Here is a 21,351-nt window from a genome sequence, read left to right as displayed (position 1 = left end):
ACCTGACTAAGCTCAAAAAAAAGATAGAGGCCCTCTCTGATACTGTGCAAGTGATTACCAGTAGACTAGAGGCGATGGAGTCCAAGATGCATGATGTTGCCAAGTTCGCGTTGAATGTCATGCGATGCTCAGCGACGACACTGTGCCTGTTACAAGATACCGCGGCCAAAGGGAAAGGCAAGGAGGAGGACGACTACAAAGGTCTGTTCAAGTTCCTCATGAAGGAATGGGCTTGGAAGCTGCTCCCTAAGAAGAGCCAGGGGAAGAAGAATTAACTGTCCGCATGTGGTGGTGTTTTTTGTCTATGTTGTGTAATTGCGGGTTGGATAAGCCCAGCTTTGGCTTATGTTTTCTTTTTCGCTGATTATAGCCCTGCATGGCTTATTGACTAGACTCTGATGGAGTTCTTTTTATTACTGCTGATAAACTCTCGTAATGTGGTTTTTATTTTTGATAGAGGTAAAAGGCTGCAACTTTGCTGTTAATGTGCGAACAATGGCCCTGCCACTGTTCTCTTATTTATAACTATGAGTCAGCCCCCTCATTTTTGGCTGCTTTTTTATTATCAAAAGTAATTTATGTGGGAGGACTACGTTGTATGGAAGATACAGACCGATTAAGAGACCCGCCGACTGCGACTTTCTATAGTTTTGGAAATTGGCGACTTCGTTTGTAGGCTATTGTAGGCGACTTTCTATAGTGATATAGCGTACATTAGATATAAAGCCGGAGCAAATGTATAGTGATATGTATACGGGCACAGATTGTTCTGTTTTGTATTTGATCACTGCAGGAATTTTGTCATAGTTAGAATGACGGGTTTCTATCTATATATTGTGAAACTTCTGTTATCTCAGTTTGCACTTTTAATAAGACTATTGTGTCCCTACGTATAACACAAGAATCATAGATATCTAGGACCTATAGAATCATATATAGATAGAAACCCATCGTAGTTAAAATGATGGGTTTCTATCTATATATGCTCTTCTTTACTGCGCTAATAATTTACGCTTGTCTTTTCCATGCTAAGGGCACCTCCTTAAGTGCTGAAATTATGTTGATAAAGAATAATACAAGAATATATTCACAGCCAACAGCAGATATATAAAACAAAAAGAAAAATAGGAGTAAAACGCATTATTATTAGAATAAGCAAGTTCGAGTGTAGTAGCTTCATAAGTTTTAGAATAAGAAAATGATTAGTGTTTCTTGTTATTGTTATTGTGGTATAGTGATCTCTTAATTCAGATAAGTGCTGCAGAGCAGCAAAGTTTCTGTGAAAAGAGTGGAAGAACACTTTTGTCTTTGTTTGTTTTGTGCCAGTGGACTAGTTCACATGTATGAACTATGTGGATAGGGCCTAGATATCTAAGAAAGCATCTTAGAAAACATTTGCTAAACATTGAGTTTCTCCATGGAAATAAAATGGAAGACAAGGTTCGAGTGATTTACCAACTTTGATAATAAACAATTTGTTCTCTACTTAACTAATTGATCAATTCTTTAACATCTCCATAGCTCCACCTGAGTCTAATTCTAAAATGGAAAACTATGTAATCATGTACCAAACAGAATAGCAAAGAACAATGTTCTTAGCTTCTTTCAAGCTACATTAGTTCCTACTCCAAAGACTGACATTTGATGATAAATCGAGGTGTTAGTAAAGGATCTCTAGTCAAGACTAACCATTGAAGTAAAAATGTGGTGCGATAGCCAGTGGGTGAGTTTCAAGCTCCCCGATAAGATTTTAAACTTGTGGCAGGTGATCAAATTTAAAAGGAGGAGACCATGTCAAACTCTCCCACAGATTTTTGCAGAGTTCAAATCCCTTAAACCTGAAGCTTATTAGCTAAGAGGTTGTGCAGCTAAAGAGGAGCGTCTTTCAAGCATCATTTCGAAAAACAATACAGCAAAAATGTAAAACATATAAGACTGCTAGGTATATCTAAGGCTAAGAAAATGTTCCGCATAGTGTACCATATATTAGTTGAATGTCGTGGGATATATCTGTCTCTCTAATTCACTGTGAGCTACCTTGGAAATATTTCATTTATATCAATCTCAAATAATAAAATGCATCCATACTCTTAGTCATATCCATCACAATACAATTAGAATATTGAATTTTTAAAAAGGCTTATTGAAGGCATTAACAGAAATGAATGTGCCAAATAATTGTCAAGGAATTAGCTAGTTGAAAGAATTAACAATCATCCAATCATGAATATCAAAAGATAAGTGCTTACAATTTTTACCCCTTTGATAACTCAACAAGTTGTGGGTTTATACAATTCATTCTCTCTCAAATTGACAATTGACGTCGTTGTTGTTGATGTCTAAAATTTCTCTTAAAACAATAGCTTTATGGGAAGTTCAGTGAATGGGAGTCCTATTGCACTTCACTGAACAACCTCTAGGATTTTAAAAGTTGGCTCTTCATCATAAAGAAGAAAAGAGAGAGAGAGAGAATATTGAAAATAAACTAAGGTGATATGCCACTGATTCAAGATCTTAAAATTTTAATAACACAAAAAACTACACATCATATGTAGTATTTTAAGGCCTGATGATGGTATTACTAAACAAATTGAATTCATAGATTCATTTCAAGCATAATATAATCTCAAACACAACACTATTGAATTGAAAGAGTCTTAGACATGATTTGACAAGCATAATTTATATTTAAAGTCACAAAAGCTTTCACAGATTACAAATCTTTGATTTCTACTCCAAAAGACATAGAACATAATCCAACCATAAGCATAAACAAATTAACATAAAGGCCAAAGTTGGCACAGTCTGATCATTTATCTTGCATAAAACTGAGAAAATGCTAAAGTCTGATTAGAATTAAAACTTGTTTCTAAGAATGAATCCCCTAAAAATGACAATCCCTGGCCTTAAATAACCTCCCCTGCTAGAAAATGAAAAAAAATTGAGAAAACAGAAAAGATGAACCTCCTCCAGTCTATGTGGTTGTCTTGTTTCAAATTTCATCATTACTATTGCATGAGAAGTACCCAATCATTTTGGAAAATCATATTGCCCCAACGATTCCAACAAACTGGTTTGCTGAATCAATCTGCACAAATTCCAAAATGGACGTATGTCATCAAATTGTGCTTTAGCTTGGCTGAAGCTATTTTGGCTCCAAAACAGACCTTTCATACAATGTGTTAGCGATGGGTTAGTCAATTGCAGCCTTTAATTACAAAATCGACGGTGTAAAAAGTGCGACTAACACGCGTGTTAGTCAATCCGTACTGTCGTTTTGGGGCTAGAATAGACGCATCCCTTTAGCATCCTCCTCAGGTTGTGATGAACCTCAAAATCCCATTCTGCTTGTGCATGGCAGCTGAGCGAAGGTTATTTGTACCTTTATTCCCCTTTATTCCTAAAAGATTTGTAGATGAGACACGTGGTGAAATGTTAGGGATTATTCAACCTTCTCCCTTTCCTTTCTAAGGAAAACCCCACAAGAATGACATGTGGCGAGCTGGTTAGGGAGAGTCACTTCAACTTTGGGGAACGAAATGAAAACACTGGGAAATGACACATGATAGCTTGGTGGGGCTTTACGGAAGAAAAACAAAGGTCCCAAGTATAAAAGTCCACCCTACTCACATGTGGTAAAATGGGAGGAAAGGCTTAAAATGATAAGGCATTATAAAGAAAACGGCATGGTATTACTAAACAAATGCAATTCATAGATTCATTTCAAGCATAATATAATCTCAAACATAACACTATTTAATTGAAAAAGTCTTAGACATAATTTGACCAATAGAAGTTATATTTAAAATCACAAAAGCTTCCACAAATTACAAATCTTTGATTTCTACTCCAAAAGGCATAGAACATAATCTATCCATAAACATAAACAAATTAACATAAAGACCAAAGTTGGCACAGTCTAATCGTTTCTCTTGCATAAAATTGAGAAAATGCTAAAGTCTTAGTAGAATTAAAACTTGTTTCTGAGCATGAAATTGCTAAAAATGATAATCCCTACCCTTAAATAACCTCCCTTGCTACAAAATCAGAAAAACCCTAGAAAACATAAAAAATTTCCCCTCAAGCCTAAGTAGTTGTCTTCTTTTGAATGTCATCATTACTGTTGCATGAGAATTACCCAACATTCTGGAAAATCTTGTTAACCCAACTGCTCCAACAAATCGATTTGTTGAATCAATCTGCACAAATTCCAAAATGGATGCCTATCATTAGATCAAGCCAACTATGGATTCTACTTGAGAGAAATTATATAGTTTAATTAAACCAACTATGGATTCAACTTGAGAGAAACTATATAATTTTCATTTCATACTTCTGAGAGAATGATGATGAATTTGTCAATTAATAAATGAATAAATTAGAGGATGAAGTTTCTAATTTGAAGACAAACAAGTTAAATTCGGAGATAAGAAGTTTCTCATTCCAAGATAGACTTAACCAGTGTGGTGAATTTTTTTTTTAACAAATAATTGGCTTTAATTTAATTAAATATTAAATTATTATTTAATTAAATTGATAAAATATCGATAATGTTAAATAGTAATAATTGTTTATTAAATGGTAATTGATAATAAATGATTAATAATATGATAAATAATAAATATGATAATTGATTACAAAGTGATAAATGTAATTAAATGATTTAATGATTAATGATAAATGATGATAATGCAATCATAATTAATGTTATCTAATGGTATGAAAAATAGGTGATTAATGAAGGATTAATTAATCCTATAGTAAAGAATGTTATGATGATAGTAGGGCAATAACCAGGGTTATGATGAGGAGAATAATTTTGGTGTCTACGATATGAATTGAACATTTAATTCCTTAGTCAGTTTTATCTCTTTTATGACTATAAATTCTAGAAACTAGATTTTTTTTTTAAATAATAAATAAAAGGTTCTCCTTAAAAATGAAACATTTATCACTAGTAGGGTTGGTATGTGTCTTTTTAATAACATCATGAAACTAAAAGCATTTTTTCAATTATTACTACTTGGATTCCAAAACTTGTCAAGATCATAGATATTTGATTATAGATTAGAAATCAAACTCTCTATATGCATTGTAATATTTGAGGATTAATTAATTTTCTTTCACATTTCAATATCATTGAAGCAAACTCACAAAATTAATTACACTCAACAAAAAATCTTAAAATGTGATATAAATAAGATAAAAATTACCTTTGAAAAAAGATAGTTTAAATAAATCTATATATTTTTACTTAGAATTACCATCTAGATCACTCAAACTTCTAAACAACTAATAATTAACGAGATAATAAACACACTGACCAAACTAATACAATATTTACTAAGTAGACATGGACAACTCTAAAGCATCATCTAGTTCCATAATCAAAGATCTTTTTTGACAATAATTGTAGAAAAATATTTATGAAATTTTGATATGATTGAAATGTAAAAGTACTATTAATTGTTTGGCAATTGAATAACAATATTTAAGAGAATGTTAGATGTTAAACTTTGAATTACTAAAAACAAGAACTTACATTTACTTTGAACTCCCATCTAGATCACCCAAACTTTTGTTAGGACCGGAGCCAACTAAGAGGGGGGGGTGAATCAGTTGTCTATTTATTTCAACCCAGTTATAACTTAACCAAACTTAGTGCATAATAACGGTAAACCAAAATTAATGTTGGTAGATAGTTTAGCAGTTAATAACAGTACCGGTAAAGTTTAATGCATGAAACAGGAAGACAAATAACATACACAACACATAACACAATTATTTGTACGTGGAAACCACGGTGGGAAACCTTACTCACAATCAAATGATACTACTGCAGATAATATGTGTGTACAAATGGGGTTTGCACATCCAAAAAGGCCAACTGCCTAGAGCTCACTGCTCAATCACAAAATGGGAGTCACACTGACTACAATTGGATGGTTAAATCCAATGATAATGTACTGCTCAAAATAGCATCTTCATATGCTGGATTCAGTACCGGTTAAACTCTGATTGTCTTCCTCATACCTTCCTTGAATCTTGAAATGATGTCTGCGTGTATAGCTCTGCTTATATTCGCATATGCCTTATTAAAATCTTTTTCCTTACTTTTCTACATAATCTTACAAATGAGATCTTACATATATACCAAAATCTAAGACCAAATGTGTAGGTCAGCTCACTAAGATATTACAATAAAATCAATTTCAAATGAATCAATATGCGATGCATGATGTCAGCTCAATTCATTTACAATAGTAACAAATCATCTCCATAATGTGTCATGCTGATCTGGAATAGATAATGTTTGTCAGTCCATAACCTAGACCTATTTAGTAGTAACAACAAATATGCAAACTCGATTGTACCAATAATCAAATCACCAAAACCAAGTGTCCAAACAATATCTTCAACATAACCAAGTAATCTCCAGATGATAACATATCATCCTTAGTGCCGGTGAACAATATAACTTGCCACTGAACCAGATACCGGTGACTGTACATAAGTCACTGAACATGCCGGTGAACATAACCAAAGATCTCCAAGTGCTGATAAGTATTCTCAAGTGTTGACAAGTGTTAATATCAATGACAAAACCAATGCAACACATCCATAATACCAACAATCTCTCCCTTTGGCATTGATGGCAGCACAAGATGGAAAAACCATCTAAGTGCCAAAACAGAAATGCAATCTCTAAAAGAGATCATTAACTAGAAATCAAAATATAGATAGAGAGTAACAATGTCTCTCCCAAAGAATAATGTCTCCCCAAAAGATAATGTGTTTTTCCATAGATATCTCTCTCCCTTTGACATCAAATGCCAAATCAATACAAAACCAAATACAATTAGTTCATAGAACTTATTACAAATACCAATTGCTATAACCAAATTTATTCAATCTACTCCCCCTGAGAAGTAGCTCTCCTCCATCAAAGCCGGAAAAAAGATTTGTTTGTTAATTATGTTGGTCTGATGTCATGCTCCAACTGTCTAAGTTTCTACCAGTGAGGGTATAACTCCAAGCTGCTCTCTTAGATATTCAAAAGTTTCCTTAGGCAAAGGTTTAGTAAAGATATCTACAATCTTCTCTTTAGTATTCACATAAACCAATTTCACTTCTTTTGCTTCAACATTCTCTTTCAAAAAATTGAATTTGATAGAAACATGTTTAGTTTTAGAGTGAAATATCGGATTCTTTAATATATCAATTGCTGCCATATTATCACAGTAAATGATTATAGGTTCTTTGCATTTTACCTTTATTTCCTTCGACATTTTCTTAATCCATAATACTCGTATACAATTGGTTGCTGCTGCAACATATTCTGATTCTGTTGTTGATAGTGATGTACAACTTTGTTTCTTGCTCAACCATGAAATTAGTTTGCTGCCAAGAAAAAATGCTCCGCCGATGGTGCTTTTTCTATCATCCACATCTCCTACCCAATTTGCATCTGTGTATGCACATAAATCAAAATTTTCATCTTTAGGATACCATAAACCAAGATTTTTTGTGCCTTGTAGATACCACAAAATCCTTTTTATTGTCGATTCATGATTTTCCTTAGGATTACTCTGAAATCTTGAAACAATACATACTGCATTCATAATATCAGTTGTTGTTTGTGTCAAATACAGTAAACCTCCTATCATAGATTTGTATCTTGTTGGATTAACAGGTGTTTATTCACCCTTCAATGATAGTTTGTCAGTTGTAGTCATAGGTGTGCATACCGGTTTAGAGTTTTCCATGTCAAATTTCTTAAGTAATTCCTTCAAGTACTTTGATTGATTTATGAATATACCTTTATCAGTCTGTGAAATCTGCAATCCTAGAAAGAATTTTATCTCTCCAATCATAGACATTTCAAATTCTTCCTGCATCTTATTAGAAAAGTCTTTACACAATCCATCTTCTCCTCCAAAAATGATATCATCAACAAAAACTTCAATAACCAAGATGTCATCATTAGTCACTTTGTAATATAAGTTGTTGTCAGCATTACCTATAGTGTAACCAAGCTTTAAAAGATATTTGTCCAATCTAGCATACCAAGCTCTAGGAGCTTGCTTCAATCCATATAAAGTTTTCCTTAATCTGCAAACCATATCTTTGTCATCTGTCAAAGAAAATCCATCAAGTTGTTCAATGTAAACTTCCTCTTCAAGATCACCATTCGGAAATGCACATTTAACATCCATTTGATATACTTTATAGTTATTGTGTGCTGCAAAAGCTAAGAATAATCTGACTGTCTCAATTCTAGCTACCGGTGCAAAGGTTTCATTGTAATAAATTCCTTCTTTCTATGAATATCCCTTACACACTAATCTAGCTTTATTTCTAATTATCTTACTATCTTCATTAAGTTTATTTCTGAATACCCATTTAGTTCGAATTACATTTTTGTTTTTAGGTCGGGGAGCCAATGTCCATGTGTTATTCTTTTCAATTTGTTCCAATTCATCTTCCATAGCTTTAATCCAATGTTTATCTTCAGATGCCTCATTAATAGTTGTTGGTTGAATTTGAGAAATTAGACATACCTCTTCATTTGCCAGTCTTCCTCTAGTCATAACTCCTTGATACTTGTTCCCAATTATCTGACTTTTAGAGTGATTCAATCTTACATACCTAGGTGTGTTCACTTGTTGTTGTTTTTTAGTCACTGTGGAATTCTCAGATGATGCTGGTGGGACTGGATCAACATTTTGTACCGGTGTACTTATTGTAGCTTCATTTGTGATTATCTCAGCTGCCGGTTCAAAGTCTATAGACCTTCTAAACTATTCATCAATTTTCACATTTGCACTTTCAATGATTTTCTGCAATCTCTTGCTAAAACATCTATATTCCTTGCTCTTGGATAAATAACCAAGAAATATTCCTTCATCACTTCTAGGATCAAATTTGCCAATATAATCATCTCTCCTAATATAACATTTTCTTCCAAATATTCTGAAATATTTAAGAGTAGGAGTATTACAAAACCATAGTTCATGAGGGGTCTTACCAGTTTCACCTTTGATGTGAACTTTGTTGAGTGTATAAACAATTGTATCGACTGCTTCTCTCCAATACACATGAGGTAGGTTTGCTTCTGATATCATGCTTCTAGCTGCATCCAAAATACTTTTGTTCTTCCTTTCCACAACTCCATTTTGCTCGAGTGTCCAAGGTGCTGATAATTGTCTTCTGATTCCATTCACTTCACAGAATGTATTAAATTCCTTAGATGTGAATTCACCTCCTTGATCTAATCTAAAACATTTGATTTTCTTACTGGTTTCATTCTCTACCATGACCTTGAATAGTTTTAATTTCCCAAAAGCTTATGATTTCTCCCTGAGAAAAGTAGCCCAACACATTCTAGAATAATCATCAATGATTAGCATAAAATATATATCTCTTTGTAAACTTCTAGTTCTTGCTGGACCACATAAATCAGTATGAATTAAGTCAAGAACATTATTGGATTTTTCTGGAATACTCTTAAAAGTTGCTATAACTTGCTTTCCAAATTGACATTCCTTACATACCAGATTGTGAGGTTTAACAATCATAGGTAAATCCCTTACTACCTTAGTTGTATTGATTTTCACAATGCAATCAAAATTTACATGACAAAGTCTCTTATGCCATAACCAACTTTCATCAATATGTACAATCAAGCATGTCTTCTCATTGTTATTCAAATGAAAGATATTACCTCTAGTCTGATTAATGGTTGCAATTTCCAAACCAGTTCTACTCATGATTTTGCATTTACCATTCTTGAATTGTAATTGAAATCCCTTTCCAACTAATTGACCAACACTCAAAATATTATGCTTCAAACCTTCAACATAATAAACATTATCAGTATTGTGCTTACCATCAAAAGATATAGTGTCATTTCCTCTGATCAAACAAGCTTTCTCATCTCCAGATCTTACTAGACCTCCATTATATTCCTGAAAGGTTAAGAATTTACTCTTATCACCAATCATATAATGTGAACATCCGGAATCAATGATCTATTCATCCTTTCCTTCAATTTTAGCTATCAAGGCTTGCTCTATTGGTTGAACAATAGGTGCTAGTTGATCTTCTGTTATTGCAACAAAAGCCCATCCATTGTCTGTCGGTTCCTCATCAGAATCATCAGTAACTCCTTCATCAACATAGTAGCATGATTTGTCTATATTCTTCTTAAATTTGTATCTTTGATATTCAGGGTTAGGCTTATATGTTCTTTTAGCTTCTTCTTTCAATCTTACATGTTTATCAGGACACCTAGATGCTATATGACCAATTTTATTGTAGTTAAACCATTGAAATGGTGCTTTACCTTCATACTTACTTCCAATTGGACCTTTAGGCATTTTCCTTGAAAATAGTGCTTCAAGCTCTTCAAGTTCTTCATTCTCTCTTTTGATTTCTTCAAGTTCTCTAGAATAGAATGCTTTCCAATCATATTTTTCAGATGATGATGATGATGCTGTAGATGATGAAGCTTTGAAAGCCAAATATGTCTTAATTGTAGCAAGAGGACCAAATTCCTCAAGTTCAAAAGCTGAAAGATTTCCAACCAAAGTATCTCTAGATACTGATGCATTAGGCATTGTTCTCAATTCATTAATAGTAGTTACTTTCATTTTGTAGGCCGGTGGCAAAGCTCTTAAAACTTTAGAAATAATTTCATCTTCACTTAAGGATCCTCCACAACATTGTATACCTAAAACAATTTCATTAACTCTTTCCATAAAAGCAGAAATCCTTTCATCTTCTTCCATTTTCAGATTTTCATACCTGGCCTAGAAGCATTCCTGTTTTACAATTTTGACAGTGGTATCACCTTCATTCAATGTCTCCAATTTATCCCAAATAGCTTTAGCAGTAGACTGGTCTGATAATCTCATGATTTGTTGATCTGAAAATGTGTTCAAAAGTGTTTCTCTTGCTTTGTAATCATTCTCCTGATCTTTAGCCAAGGTTGGTGGATTAGGTTGACTTTTAGTAGGACCAACATAGGCATTCTTGTAACATCCCATATGTCATTTCCAATGCAATTCGAATGAGTCTCCATTATGATCTTCCATATTCCATAGCTAGTTCCATCAAGCTTCAGACTGTCCTTCCTGAAATAGTTAGTTGCCATAGAATCTCCTCAAGTTGTTAAACTTCTACAAAAAAAGGACTTAGCTCTAATACCAATTGTTAGAACTCGGAGGTAACTGAGAGGGGGGGGTGAATCAGTTGTCTATTTATTTCAACCAAATTATAACTTAGCCAAACTTAATGTTGGTAGACAGTTTAGCAGTTAATAACAGTATCGGTAAAGTTTAATGCATGACATATAAAGACAAATAACATACACAACACATAACACAGTTATTTGTATGTGGAAACCCTGTAAGGGGAAAAACCATGGTGGGAAACCTAACCCACAATCAGATAATACTACTGTAGATAGTATGTGTGTACAAATAGGGTCTACACATGCAGAAAGGCCAACTGCCTAGAGCTCACTGCTCAATCACAAAATGGGAGTCACGCTGACTACAATTGGATGGTTAAATCCAATGGTAATGTACTACTCAAAATAACATCTTCATATATTGGATTCAGTATCGGTTAAGCTCTGATTGTCTTCCTCATACCTTCCTTGAATCTTCAAATGATGTCTGCGTGTATAGCTCTGCTTATATTCACATATACCTTATTACAATCCTTTTCCTTACTTTTCTTCATAATCTTACATATATACCAAAACCTAAGACCAAATGTGTAGGTCAGCTCACTAAGATATTACAATAAAATCAATTTTAAATGAATCAATATGTGATGCATGATGTCGGCTCAATGCATTTACAATAGTAACAAATCATCTCCATAACGTGTCGTGCTGATTTGGAATAGATAATGCTTGCCGGTCCATAACCTAGACCTATTTATCGGTAACAACAAATATGCAAACTCGATTGTACCAATAATCAAATCACCAAAACCAAGTGTCCAAGTAATGTCTTCGACATAACCAAGTAATCTCCAGATGATAAGAGATCATCCTTAGTGTCGATGAATAATATAACCTGTCGGTGAACCATATACCAATGATTGTGCATAAGTCACTGAACATATCGGTGAACATAACCAGAGATCTCCAAGTGTTGACATCAATGACACAACCAATGCAACATATCCATAATACTAACAACTTTTATCCATATAATCAAGGAAGTGACCAAACTAGTAAAACATTTACAAAGTAGATGGGAGCTATTCTTGAGCATCATCCAATTTCATAATAAAAAAGCAATCTTAGCCAATAAAAATAGAATAAATATTTATGATATTTTGATATAAGTGAGCTACATAAGTATTATTAATTGTTGATCATTGAATTGGAATACTTAAGTAGAATAATAGACTCGAAACATGAACTACCCAACAAAATCCTCCCAATAAATTGTCCCAATGAGATAATAATCAAAGTTGTTATTATTATCACTCCAAAAAAAAAGACCTTTGATAATACTCTCAATTCACCTTCATTTGGTCTAATATTAATGACTTGGAGTCCCATAGCAGTTATATTGCTATTGAAGTTACTAAGCTAAGTTTAACAATTCAAAAACTTTCAAACCTTTCAATTATAGGAAGGAGGAGGCGTTCAACTATGAAAGAGCAATTTAAAGCGACAAGTGGAGCCACTGAAGCTAATGTGTTCTCCATCCTATGGTAGACGTTGATAATTTAAATAAGTACGTCAGAAAGAAGACTTAGCCGTATGGTTTTAAACTATAAAACTTGTTGAATTGAACCGTTTGCACAGGCTAAGTCGCGGTTATCGGACATAAATCGAAATCAGGCGCGTTCAAAATTGTACTAAACGAAGAGACGTTCGTATTGCCCATGTGTTCTGCGTAGGTATTTTGACTAGCCACCTTTAAAAAGCAACATTTTTGGTAAACGTCGTTCTCCAGTGACGTCACTAGTTGTTTATTCCGTATACGTTACATCACCTTGTTGCATGGGTAATTAGGAATTGTATTTCTTGTGACTTTTGTTGGCGGCTGCGTAGACCAGACCAAAAATCTCTGGCGGGCATATATAGCTTTACACAAGTGTGAAGAAGAAACAGACGATTGATAAAAAACCATGTCTTTATCTTCGTCTCTTACAATGAGCTCCACAGAGTGTAAAGAGGGAGAAGATAAAAATTTCAGGTCTCAATGTAGTGGCAAAAGAGAGGCTTCAAAGGGATCAGGGAAGAAGCGATGCAGAGCATCTAGGGTTACTCCGACTATTGTGGTGACCACAGATGTTTCGACTTTCAGAGCAAAGGTACAGAAATTCACAGGAATGCAGTGTTTGTCTAATGAGAATAGTAGTGAAATAGCACCAAATCCCACTGCCCCAGCACCCCTTAAGCCCATGGCCAAGCGCCCTCTTGATCAGATTTTGCCTGGTACAAGTTCTAGTTATGACAATTTCAATAATACAAGTTTCTGTCCCCCCACTAATTTCACTTTTCCTTCTATGGGTTCCAACATGTCTTTACCCAGTTTTTCCTTCCAACCTCTCTTTCAACAGCAGCAGCCGCCACAGCCGCCTTCTAACAATGGCCTGTTCTCTTTGCATCCTTTCTTTAACACCCTTACTGCGAATATGAATAATACACGGTCTAGTTAAGCCCCTTTGATCCCATTGTATGGCATGTGTTTGTCAGTTGATATTGGGATTCTGGATGGGCTTTGGGTTATCAAGGTTAACAAAGAGATGTGTTTTCTCTGTGGATGAATTCTTATCTGATGTATGTTATTTTCTCAGATCCAGCTTTTTGCTTCCACTCAGGGTACTAATGGAAGTGGTCCATAGAAAGGAGGAGAAACTATACCGTATTGTAATGATCTTAAATGGAATTAATAGATTAAAGTTTTCTGTATACGTAGTAACTTTATGTAGTTATTTCTGTGTAGCATTTTTTTCCTCTGGATCATTGGGTACTGTTCGAAACCCTGATCTATGTACCAATAGTTTTGATTTCTCACACAAACAATGATAGGAGTGAATGTATGTGTTTCTTATGCTCGATGTTACTAGTATATTAAATACTGTTTGTAACAGAGAAATTTGATTATGTTTTAGTTATTTCACTTGTACTTTTACTTGAGTACAAGCTGGAAATAGCACATACCTCTTTTATAATATATAGCCGGCTTATAAATTCCTGTGAACATACTGCTCAAAAAATGTTTGAGAAAACAGATTTTCCCCCACACTCTCAATATAACCAGTAACGGAGTTCTTCAGTGCAATTTATACATGGAATGGTTGTCTCTGAATTTTAGTTGAATGACTCCATATTCTTTAGAAACCCTAATAACGGAGTACACACAAAGTAGTTATGTGATCAAAGAATTTGTACCTTTTTTGTGGATTATATTATGCAAAATTTTGTATGTATCAACATTTTGGTTGACACTCTGTGATCTATCATTACATCTCTCTCATTCTGATGATGGATCACTAAGTGTGATCCAAAACATTGATGTATATACATAATGTGTACCAGAAAAAAATTGCATTAATGTCAATGGAATGTGGAAATCCTTTCACTCTTACAAATTGTATTATCTATCTACTATAATGTACATTTGATTGTACTTATTAGTTAATTAGAAATCAGAATATTTTTTACCTTTTAGTTTCAATTACTTAATAAATATGGTCAAATGTACATCCTGCTCTCTGATTTTTGGAATAAATAAAATTGAAGTAAACAACTTTTGGATTTGATTGTGTGCAAGTTTTTAATTATCAACATTTCAGATTACACGTCGTGATCCATCATCAAGATGAATGAGAATTCAAGGAGATGATGGATCACAGAGTGTGATCCAAAACATTGATGATTAAAAGCTTTCACAAAATCAAATCCAGAAGTTGTTTAATTCATTATTATGGATTGTGGAAATCTAATAGAATTGATAAATAAAATTACTAAATCAGTGAGAGAAGCTTGTACAATTAGTTATAATTAGATATTTATGGTTTCCTTATGTTTAAACCTGTAATAGAATGTATATTTGACTGTATTTATTAGTTAATTAGAAATCAAAATACATTGCACCTTTTATTATCAGTTACTTAATAAATATGATCTAGTGTATATCTTGATGTCTGAATAAACATTGTCATACTTGAAGTTGAATGCCCTATATAATGGAGACCCAAATAAATAAAATTAATAATTTTGTCATAGATGCCTTCATGATCAATTAAATTTAGATATTTATATTTTCTTATTAAGTCGATAGGCTTTTAGTGGGGGCTTTTGCCCACCGAAGTGTAAGACATTCCCTCTCGCTTAGTTTCCAGTGGTTGGCAGTTATTTTCCTAGCAGTGGTGACGTGTTTGCAGTGAGCGCACTTGGCGGTTTGTCTCTGTCGGTCAGCAAGTTTTCTCGACGGCCATGAGGTCTTGCGCAGGAGGGCATGTGGGCGAGTGAACATTTTCTTAGATCGTGTCCTGTGTATTGTTGCACGAATCTTGAACTCTTTGTGATTGCCAAAAGAAAGGTATAGTCACCACCTAACCCTAATTTGGTTTTTTGTTGTCTTCATTCCGTCAATTTTTTTCTTTGCAAGTTATCACCTCGTTAGTGTTAACCGTGAACTGTCATCTCCTTGAATTTTGTCGTGGATTCTTGTTCTAGTGCAAGTTAACGCCTTCTTAGGGTTTTCGCATCATCTATTATTCTCTGCAAGGTAAGGTTCTTTTTGTTTGATTCCGCTTGGTTTTGACCTCTTTTTTGTTTGTTAATTTCCTGTCATTGTCTTTCGTTTGTAGGTTTGGAGTGCTTTTATCTTTTAGGGTTCGGTGTTGGTTGATGTCCAACAATTTAATGCCATTAATTTGTAGGGTTGTGGCGTTGTGCTAGGATTTTCTATTATCTGTTATTCTTTGTAAGGAAAGCTTGGGTTTTGTGTGATCTGTCACTTTGTTGTTGTGAAGTGTGTTACTCTGCAAGGTAAATTTCTTTGGGTTTTATTACCGTTTATGTTTTGTTTCTCTACAAGGTAAGCTTCTTTTTTTTTTTATTCTGCTGGGTTTTGACCTCTTTTTTGTTTGTTAATTTTTTGTCATTGTCTTTCATTTGCAGGTTGGGACTGCTTTTAGCTTTTAGAGTTCGGGGTTGTTTGACGTCGAATAGTTTAATGTCATTAATCTGCAGGGTTCTCCGTGGTGGTTGACGTCCAACAGTTTAATGCCCTTAATCTACAGCGTTGTGGCACAGTGCTAGGGTTTTGTGTGATTTGCCACTTTGTTGTCGTGAAGTGTGTTACTCTACAAGGTAAGTTTCTTTGGGTTTTATTACCATTTGAGTTATCTTTCCTTTTTCTTTGCTAATTTCCCTATCATTGTCTTTCCTTTCTAGGTTGCGAGTGGTTTTAGCTTTTAGGGTTCTATCGCGGTTGACATACAATTTTTTTATGCCATTAATCTCCAGGGTTGTGGCATAGTGGTAAGGTTTGCAACCCATTGATGTGCAGGTGTTTAGGTGATTAGGGTTTTTTCTTTTTGCAAGTTCCTCAGATTTTGTTTCACGGCCTTAACTCTCATCTTAACTCTTTTTTTGCTCCATAGGTTGAGATTGAATGCAGGTTTAGGAATTAGTGGCGGTTCCCTACAACATTCTAAACTCCGGTTTGTGAATCTCAAATTTCCAGGAAAAGAACCAGGTAAGTTTCAAACCTTCATGTTCTAGAAAAATCCATTTCTTATTTTAGTAAACTGTAAGTATATATTTGAAGTTTTTAGTTAATTTGGTCAGTCTAGTTTTGTCTATCAAAGCATGTCAAATAATTAGAAAGATAATTATAGAAGGCCATATGAGGTTCAGCGGTTTACAAAAACAAGTAAAAAATCCATTTCTTACTTTTTCCTTCTATGATTTTCTACTTGTTTAAAAGGCTTTAGATCTTAGATATATGGCATGTATGTTGTGAAAGTAACCTGTAAGTATATATTTTACATTTTTAGTTAATTTCTTTAGTCTGGTTTTGTCTATCAAAATATGTCAACTAATTAGAAACATAATTATAAAGGGTCATATGAGGTTCATGGTCAATAAAAAAGTTAGGCATATAATATACCATATGAGGTTCAATGGTTTAAAAAAACAAGTAAAAATCCATTTCTTATTTTTCCTTCTGCGATTTGGTATTTGTTTAAAAGGCTTTAGATCTTAGATTTAGGGCTTGTATGTTGTTCATAATCAATAATAAAGTTATTCAGAAAATACACTGATATTCATAGAGAGTTGTATATTGTTGTAGTGCCCCTACACTACGCCACAACCTTGCAAATTAACGATATTAAACTGTTGGACGTCAACCACCACGAAACCCTAAAAGCTAAAATCACTAGCAATCTACAAAGGAAAGACAATGACAAGAAGATTAGCAAACCAAAACAGGACAAAATTAAATTTTCAGTTAATTTCTTTAGTCTAGTTTTGTCTATCAAAATATGTCAACTAATTAGAAACATAATTATATAGGGCCATATGAGGTTCATGGTCAATAATAATATTAGGCAGATAATATACCATATGAGGTTCAAAATTTGTCAACTAATTAGAAACATAGTTATAGAGGACCATATGAGGTTCATGATCATAGAATGTTTTATGCTGCTATAATGGCCCTACACTACGTCACAACCCTGTAGATTAATGGCATTAAACTATTGGACATCAACCACCATGGAACCCTTAAGCTAAAAGCAGTCCAACCTGCAAAGGAAAGACAATGCCAGGGAGATTAGCAAACAAAAACAGGGAAAAACTAACTGAAATAAAACTAAAATAAGCTTACCTTGCAAAGATTAATAGATAACACAAAACCCTAGCACTATGCCACAATAATTGAAAAGTACAAAGTTGTAGTGCCTTATCGATCTGCTTTCGATAGGGAGCAGTAACTTCAGTCTATAGGCACATACATAGAAAGATAATTATAGAGGGCCATAGTTGCTTCATGATCTATAACAAAGTTAGCCACAACCCTGCATATTTATACAATACATTTATTTGGCTAACTTTGTTATTGATCATGAACCTCATATAGCCCTCTATAAAGATTTATACAATACATTTATCTGGTTAACTTTTTTATTGATCATGAACCCCATATGGCCCTCTATAATTATTTTCTGGTCATATTAATGTATGGAAGGAATAGGCTTTTAATGAGGGGTTTTGCCCACCAGAGTGTAAGACATTCCACCGCACTTAGTTTGTGGTGGTTGGCAGCTTTTCCTAGCGGTCTTCACATGTTAGGGGGGGGAGCATGTGGACAAGGGATTGTTTGCTTAGACTGTGTTGTGTGTACTGGACAAATCACAAAAAATTTGGAATCACCAAAAGAAAGGGAATACTCAGTGCCTAAGCCTAATTTGATATTTTGCTATGTGTTTTCCATCAATTGTTTGGTGGTTACCATTAGTAATTGATAACCGATGAAAACTGGTTAATCTTAATCTGCAATATTCTTTTGTGTTGTTCTAAGTTGATTTACTGTGCAAGTTTTCAACTACTTGAGGTTTACAAAGAGTAACTGAATTCTTGCAATGGATATTAAAAAAATTACATAGTTAACAATCAATTTTACATTTATTATGGTTTCCTTTCCTGTTTGTTGTGTTTAACTATTTGTTTAGTGCCTTTTTTATTACAAAATGATCTTTGTTGAGATGCATCATTTAGGTTGTGTACAATAGGTTGTCTCGAGGTCATCAACGTACATTTTTTTGACCGGCTAGGTGACATTTCCTTCTGTAGTATTAACCAAGTTTGTAATTTACTAAATGTAAGGATAATCTCTAATTTCACTTTTTTTTGAAATGTAAAGGAAATGTATAATTTATTAAATGAAATTCATATGTATCATTTTCTTCTATTTTGATTTCGGTTCTTATTTTCATTTGAATTCTTCCTAGCCTGCAAGTTTCCAGTTGTTTACATTTTCAGTTAATGGTTCTTGTAAGCAGCCAATAAATTATTTTTTTTCTTTTTCCAACAATGTTTTAATTTTGTTTCACATTGGCTAGGTTTTTCTCTTGTATTAACTTTTTGAATGATTTATTTTCATTTGTTGCTTCTCATAGAATAGAGCCACATTAATTCAGTCATTTTTTTTTAATGCATAGAGCAATGAAAGAAACAAAGAACATTAACAGTGTCATTGTGAAGCTATTGCAAGAGAGCAACAAGATAAAGGAGAACCTAAGAAAGTTGATTCATCAGCATGAACGTAAAATGGTCAAGCAATCAAGAAACCCTCCTCCTATTCTTGTCACTCTTGTTTCCACCATTCCTAGTATGGAATTATTCCCTCTTCCTATACCAACTACTGAACAGTTAATAGATCCACTAGGTTTTTTTATGCTAGGAGATAAGATCCTTAAGTGGAATGATAACCAACTTCGATGGGTTGCATGGGTAGATACTGCCTCTTTTTAATTAGTCAGTCTTTCATCATTTTAACTCATCTTTTTATTATATTTTGAGATTCAAAGTAATCTTCGTGATCCTCGTACTTGATTGTTATATATGTCAATCATAAATTGGAACTTTGATTTTTTGTATTCATATCTCTATTACAAGTAATATAATAGAAATATCCATGCACCAAAATGTTGATTCAATTTTGCTTTTGTTTATGTTAATTTTTTAGTTTCCTCCTGTTCCATCCAGATGGATACCTAAATGCATTCATATGTGTATTCGAATTTGCGATGCCCCTTCACATTCCAAACATTAAAAGTCGCGTTAAAACTACAGTCAGATAACACTAATAGTCGGTTAAAATACAATGGTATGAAATCTCACATGCAATCAACAAAGTTATTTATTATATTTCAGAATCTATATCATCTGATTGAGAAAATAAAACAAAAAAATTAATAGACTACAAATTATGCATTATTTTTGGTCTACAACTTTCCTATTCACTAGGATTTAGTTAGGTACTTATCCTCAGCACAAAATTTCTCAATCCATTATGTCGTTCAATGACTTCTAATAGAATATTTTAAACATCATAATAGGATCAAAATCAAATTTATTCTGCAAGGCAATATACCAGTCCAGACGACAGGACTCCTTTCCTCAGACTGAATCTAAAACTGTTTCTACTCTAAGAAACAGGTAAATTATCCTTCTCTTTAAATGTACATCTTTGTTCCCTGCCAATATGATTCCTTCCTTTTCTGTAATTTTTTTCAAAGATGCAAAATATTTTCCAACTCATTAAGTTTTTCATTTATGAACATATATTTACATGTCAATAGCTTTATTTGAGGATAATATGTACAATATTACATTCTTCCAATAAATTAAACTTATACGTACCAAAAAAATTAATTGTTTGTTAATAACATGTACTGGCATGTACGTTTAGTGTTGCCATTCCTCTCAAATTTAAAGATCTCAATCCAAAATGTCATCTGCGTCAGCCACCTCTGAATCTATACAACAATCCACAATGGATAATTCGGTAAGCCAATACATCGTACCTTTTCAAAAACACAAATTTTTTGTCATTACTTTCATAATATATCTTTTTTTAATTCCATCCCTTCCATTTTGACATGCACCCTTTTTTTCTAGCATACACAAATATAGTTAAGCATTCTGTAATTTAAATTCTTTAATTGCATACACTCCAAAACAATAAACTATACATTAAGGAATGATCAGGTATATGTCTTCATAGTCCTTCACATTAAGTCCTCAATATTGATATTATCTTTTTGTAGGAAATTGACCAAGAGTATGCCCCCACCCCATGTGCAATTAAATCTGTCAATGTTGGGGATGTCTTCAATGATTAGATTTAGCGTGATCTTGAACTTGCGAGAAATTGAGCGCAAATTAGAAGAAAGAAAGAGCAGCTGATGAAAAGAGCGCTAAGTGGTCCAAATTCTAAAATTGACTAGCAAAATGATCCTTAATTTTGATTTCGATCCCAAAAATGGAATCAGGACAGTCAAATTAGCTAAGGGTACAATTTTCGTGTCCACCGGAACAAGTTGAAAAATTAGGTTTTTGGCTATATATGGGACAAAAGTGTCATTTTCAATTCATTTTAACCCTCCAAGTTTGAAAATTCAAAAAGTCTTCTGCGAAGAAAATGGTGGTCTCTACTTGTCAGCATCGATTCGAGCGCCAGAGAAGACATAATCGACCTCAAAACTATGAGCCAACGGTAAGTGATCGGTCTTAAGCCTGTTTGTGTTTTCAATTTTGAATTTTTTTATGCATTTTTCAAGTTTTTCATGTGT

At 33.6% G+C, this 21,351-nt stretch overlaps 1 protein-coding gene across 1 annotated transcript; it reads left to right on the top strand.

Annotated features, from left to right (window-relative positions):
• Positions 1-13,123: 13,123 nt before the first annotated feature.
• LOC131048406 (uncharacterized) lies at positions 13,124-13,945 on the top strand. Its single transcript, XM_057982362.2, has one exon. It carries the CDS (start codon positions 13,159-13,161, stop codon positions 13,690-13,692), a length of 534 nt encoding a protein of 177 aa, XP_057838345.2. The 5' UTR covers positions 13,124-13,158; the 3' UTR covers positions 13,693-13,945.
• Positions 13,946-21,351: the final 7,406 nt, after the last annotated feature.

Source organism: Cryptomeria japonica, chromosome 8, assembly GCF_030272615.1.
Source record: "Cryptomeria japonica chromosome 8, Sugi_1.0, whole genome shotgun sequence".
NCBI lineage: Eukaryota > Viridiplantae > Streptophyta > Pinopsida > Cupressales > Cupressaceae > Cryptomeria > Cryptomeria japonica.
Note: the sequence above shows the minus strand (reverse complement) of the source record. Positions and strands in the feature narration are given on the sequence as shown.